A 4,879-nucleotide genomic window follows, 5' to 3' on the forward strand; every position below is an offset into this window, starting at 1 on the left:
AATAGTGTAACCAAATAGTTTTGAACAGTACCTTGTAAACAATAACAAGAAATCCAAAACACCTCCGAATCACATTGGATTGATAACTTGGTCATTGGGCTTTGGTTGAAACCCGGAGTTGACATTGGAGTAAAAAACGGTAATCAAACACCATTGTACGCACCCCCACGTGTTGGCGCGTGGAAGAAGAATCTAAACACTCTAGAGGCGTGTGACGCTCACGCATGGTATTACTAGATGCTAAAAATTGTAGCTCGATCATAGATTTGGTGGTGCACCTCCCTGTGCCGACGATTTACCCAAACAAGCACTTTGAAAAACTCACCCAAAAAAAACTCTAACGGTTCGCATTAAAAAACAACAAAAATAAACCCACTAAATCAAGCCAAGAGGCTCTGATACCATGTTATCGTGTTTATCAATACCAAAAAAAATACGAAAATAGAATGGAAAGAAATTTTTTTGTATTTCATCTCGAGTTAATGTGTTTATACACTATATAATCTAAATAAAGGAAGAAAAATAAAAATAAATTAAAACCCTAAAATCAAACTTAAGAATTTTCACAGAAACAACTAGTCCTGTTAAGCTTTACCGTCCATTACTAAATTAAATTATTCCGCATTTGATTTTTTTTTCCTACGTCTTAAAATAAATCAATTAAATTCTCTTACTTTTATAAACTTGAATAGCTTTTGCATGTTTTGTTTGCTTTAAAGCATTTCTAAAACTTAAAAATGGAACAACCCCATGTCTTCAAATGAAGCATCATCTTCCGCTTGGTAGCCAGCCTAGCATTGGTAGCTACTTTCTTTCATTCCTTTTTTACCTTGGACGCAGCCTGTCCATTTATCTTGCTTCCCAGCTAAAAACAATGCATATCACAAACTGCTAGCAACTAAATATGTTAAAATAAATGGTACTATGGCTAGAATTGATACTCCTTGAGATGGCAGAAATGCTGATATTGATCTTATCTTCCTCATTCATTGTCATGTCTATAGAAAGATGTTTCTTGGAAATGACATTAAAGGATCATAATTAGTTGTTGTCTACAAAAAGGAAAAACAAAATATTAGCATACAAATGATGTCTTAGAATATACGTATGCAACCTCCAAAGCTAAACACCAAGACCAACATACCAATGAGGATTCAAAATCTCAGCAGACCGAACAAAAAGCAAACACTGTCAACTTCTAAACTTGGCATTCCTTGAGTCCAATTTCTACATGGATATAAACCTGTTACAGACCTCCATAAGTTACAATCAAGTCAGAATCTTTGGGCTCATTTATTATCTTTTCAATCATTGAAGTGAATTGCTCTTGCCCTACCATCGCTTCCAAGATCTTATCCTCCGGGCAATTAAATCCTTTCTTGTGATGATCATCCCTTCTGTGAGAAGCAGAGAATAATAGCTCCGATAACCGGTCCTTCTCGGCTTGTCGATAGCATTTCAACCCCTCCATAGTCCCAGATGAGATAACGTGATAAGTGTATACCATTCTTTGCTGTCCAAGCCTATATGCACGGCATATAGCTTGTCTTTCCACAGAGGGGTTCCATGTCACATCAAGCAAAACCACTCTAGAACCACCAACAAGATTTATACCTTCCGAGCAAGCCTTTGTTGATGCAAGCAACACCCTTGCTTTGCTCGTTGGATCATTGAAAACATTAATTACCCTTTGACGCTGCTTCATCTCACATTGCCCATCCATGTACAATATCTCCTCCATTTCCTTCCATTTGAAAAAATCTTTTATCTGGTCCACTATTAGGTTTAATGGTTCAAGGTATTGACTGAAAACTAAGACCTTTTCACCCAGAGCCCCGCTAAGCTTAAGAAGTTCCATGAGGAATTTCGTTTTAACTCCTTTATCGGGTTTCAGTCTTATCCTTTCTAGCATATCCATACTAACAATGGAGCTGACTTTTTCCTTAATATCTTCCTTGTTGGATAATTGCTGCAACAAAGAAGGGTGGGTGGAGATCAAAGACACATAATAGTCGCGCAATAATGCATTTTTTGTTTCTTTAACACGCTCGAGGATTCTATTCTGCAGATCAGAGGGCCGTAAAACAACCACAGAATGCCTCAAACCAGGAAGGGTAGTTTGTAGAATTCTACCATTATGTACATGCACAAAGGGCTTAATCACAGCTTTAAGCTCTCTCAATTTTTCAGCTTCATATATATCATCTTTGCCAATGGAACCAGTCAAATAGGCCCATTTCCTTTTTGCTTCTTTTCCTTCATCACTACACTTTTTATTAACCTCTACTCGATGTCTAGACTGGATTCCTTCAGCAAATTTCGGTCTCACTAAGTAGAGAGTGTTGAAGAGCTCATCAAAATTATTTTGGAAAGGAGTTCCTGAGAGTATGATACGACGCTCTGTTTTGATTCTTGATAAAGCTTTCCATATAAGCGTATCATCATTTCTAGGTGTGTGCCCTTCATCTAGAACAAAAAGGCCAGGAAGCTCAAGAAGGATTTTGCTTACATCCTTATTTAATGTTGTACACTTGTGCTTCTCCTCATTATCTACTACAGCAAGTTGCACAAAAAGTTTGTAACTGATTCCCAAAATGCCTCTATCAGATTTCCAGGAAAGCAACTTAACCAGACGTCGGGCAAGAGCTCTATCTTGACATGGAACTTTCAGCTTGAATTTTCATAAAGACCAATTGCCTTCGGTTTTTCCTTGCCAGAAAAATCCAGAGTGTTGAGATTGTGAAAGGGAATGTCAACCTTCCACTTTCTAAACTCAGCTTCCCATGTGAGTAGCATACTGCGAGGAGCAACAATCACTGGCCTGCAACTCGGATATTCATTTAAGTACGTCTGAAGAAAGACAATAGTTAGAAGCGTTTTCCCCGTACCGGGTGCATGAGATATAATGCATCCACCACAACCTTTGGATGAGTTTTTTGACTTGTCACGATAAATCCCTCCTGCTATGTTATTCCAAATAAATTCAAAACCTTCATGCTGATGGGGGTAGAGTTTAGTTTTTAAGTTGGGAATGATTTCCCACACTGTGCCTTCGATTTCAGCAGAGTGATCAAAACCAGACATATCATTGTTAGAGTCTTCACAGTGAAGGCCATCAAACATAGAATAATCTACAATGCCAGAGAATTGCCTCTCATATTTTCCAAAACGATCAGTCATCTGAATCAAGCAAAACCAAGTTACAAATAATCAATCATCTGAAGCCAGTAAGAACAATTCAGTCAAGTGCCATATATATACAAGGCTCCTAGAGATTAGACTATTATTGAGCCATTTAGCTCGGATAGCAGCATAATTCTCATTGGAACTGTTTTATGGGCTAACAAAATTCCTAGCATTCATCACAACAGCAATACCTATATACTTCAAAATTCAACAAAATCTATCAGTGCTTTGTAAATTAACTATAACAAGTAACAATGCTTTCAACAGAGTTTTTTTCTCTACCATCATGCCACTCTATATTGGCTCCACCCTTCCATCCAAGATAAAATGGAAGAAGAATATTAAGCATGAAACATGGAAGTATCACAAACAACTTACAAAAGGCGGTGAGATATCTTTGATCTCCAGCAGCAGGAAAGAACAAAATTTGCATTTCATTCCAATCTCTTCGTCTAACACAAGATGATGCTTCCCTTGAAGACACAGGGATTGGGTTGTTGTGTCATGTTCAAACTCAGATACATCAGCATCTTCATTTTCCAACTGTTCACCAATTCAACGTAACAAATCTTAGTTTCAGTGCAAATCTACAAATACGTAATGCAGACAAGCTGAGTCAAAATGTTCACAAGAAAGAGAAGAAAACATGCTAAAGCATTGACCATACCGGGGATGGCAGGGTCGAAGTTGGATCAGACATAAGAGAAATTTGCATCTCAGACCAGAGTGAATCCATTTCGTTCTCAAATTCATTTTTGTCCGGAACAATTGAGTCCTCAACTCCAAAAGTGAACTTGAGAGGCAAAGGGTTTTCGCAGGTTTCTTGTTGGAGAATGGGGTCCTCTCCCAGTGTACTAGAATCCGAGTCTTGGTTGTCCAAAATAGAATCCACAAAAATACTAAGAAGGTGAAATTTACCGGACTTGGCAGAGGCGGACCGTCTCCTTTTACTCTTAGGCTTCATTACAACTTCGTCGACAGTGGAACCATTCTCCCCAAGGAACTCAACCTCAGTAGCCTTTCTTTTGGCAATGTCATGGCTTGGCGTATCTTCGACTTCATCGACAGTGGAACCATTCTCCCCAACGAACTCGACCTCAGTAGCCTTTCTTTTGGCAATGCCATGGCTTGGCGTCTCTTCGACTTCATCTTCCGAACTGGAAGAGGATTGAGGATCCTCTCCCTTCCCTTTATCCTCCCTATAATCCAAATCGCTTGAGTCAGAATTATCCTCTCCGCTTGTAGAGGTGGGAGCCTCATCATCCTCACTGTCTTCATCTCCATCGTCACTACTACCCAGACAAATAACATCAGGTTCAGGGTCGTTTCCATCTTTTCCGCGTAACTCACCGTCGAATTCTTCTCTCAAGGTTTGAACTTGAGCCGTGCCCTTTTGAGAAGCCAAAGACACTTTACCATTGACGGAAGACTGCGGCGTTGCCATATTTGTTGCCGCTAACCGCACCTCCTCCACCGCCAGTGTCTTCTTCCTTTGCTTGCTGCTATCACCACACGGCGCTTTCCCCTTCCTGCTTCTTGTTCTTGAAGCGACCGACATCGACTCATTCAACATTGTGACTTGATTCGAAAACGGTAAGAAAAAATGAAAGGAAGAGAAAGGCAAGGCAAGGCAAATGCATGCAATAACAATATAAACTTGGGAAATATAATAGTTAAAAATTAATTAAATGTA

General features: G+C 39.2%; 1 protein-coding gene across 1 annotated transcript; it reads right to left on the minus strand.

Annotated features, from left to right (window-relative positions):
* Positions 1 to 996: 996 nt before the first annotated feature.
* On the minus strand, positions 997 to 4,879 carry LOC107960646 (SNF2 domain-containing protein CLASSY 3). Its single transcript, XM_041112113.1, has 4 exons — positions 3,854 to 4,879; positions 3,565 to 3,729; positions 2,691 to 3,180; positions 997 to 2,652 (listed from the first exon to the last, which is right to left on the minus strand). Exons 1-4 carry the CDS (start codon positions 4,757 to 4,759, stop codon positions 1,247 to 1,249), a joined length of 2,967 nt encoding a protein of 988 aa, XP_040968047.1. The 5' UTR covers positions 4,760 to 4,879; the 3' UTR covers positions 997 to 1,246.

The sequence above is a fragment of the Gossypium hirsutum genome, chromosome A05 (assembly GCF_007990345.1).
Source record: "Gossypium hirsutum isolate 1008001.06 chromosome A05, Gossypium_hirsutum_v2.1, whole genome shotgun sequence".
Lineage (NCBI taxonomy): Eukaryota > Viridiplantae > Streptophyta > Magnoliopsida > Malvales > Malvaceae > Gossypium > Gossypium hirsutum.

Bases quoted from the DNA above. Each gene is read 5' to 3' on its own strand.
- LOC107960646 (XM_041112113.1), bottom strand. From the start codon at position 4,759: ATGTTGAATGAGTCGATGTCGGTCGCTTCAAGAACAAGAAGCAGGAAG. The intron at 3,181-3,564 runs GTAAGTTGTTTG...TGCTTGATTCAG, and splicing joins AAGATATCTCACCGCCTTTT to ATGACTGATCGTTTTGGAAA. The intron at 2,653-2,690 runs GTCTTTATGAAA...TTCCATGTCAAG, and splicing joins GGAAAAACCGAAGGCAATTG to ATAGAGCTCTTGCCCGACGT.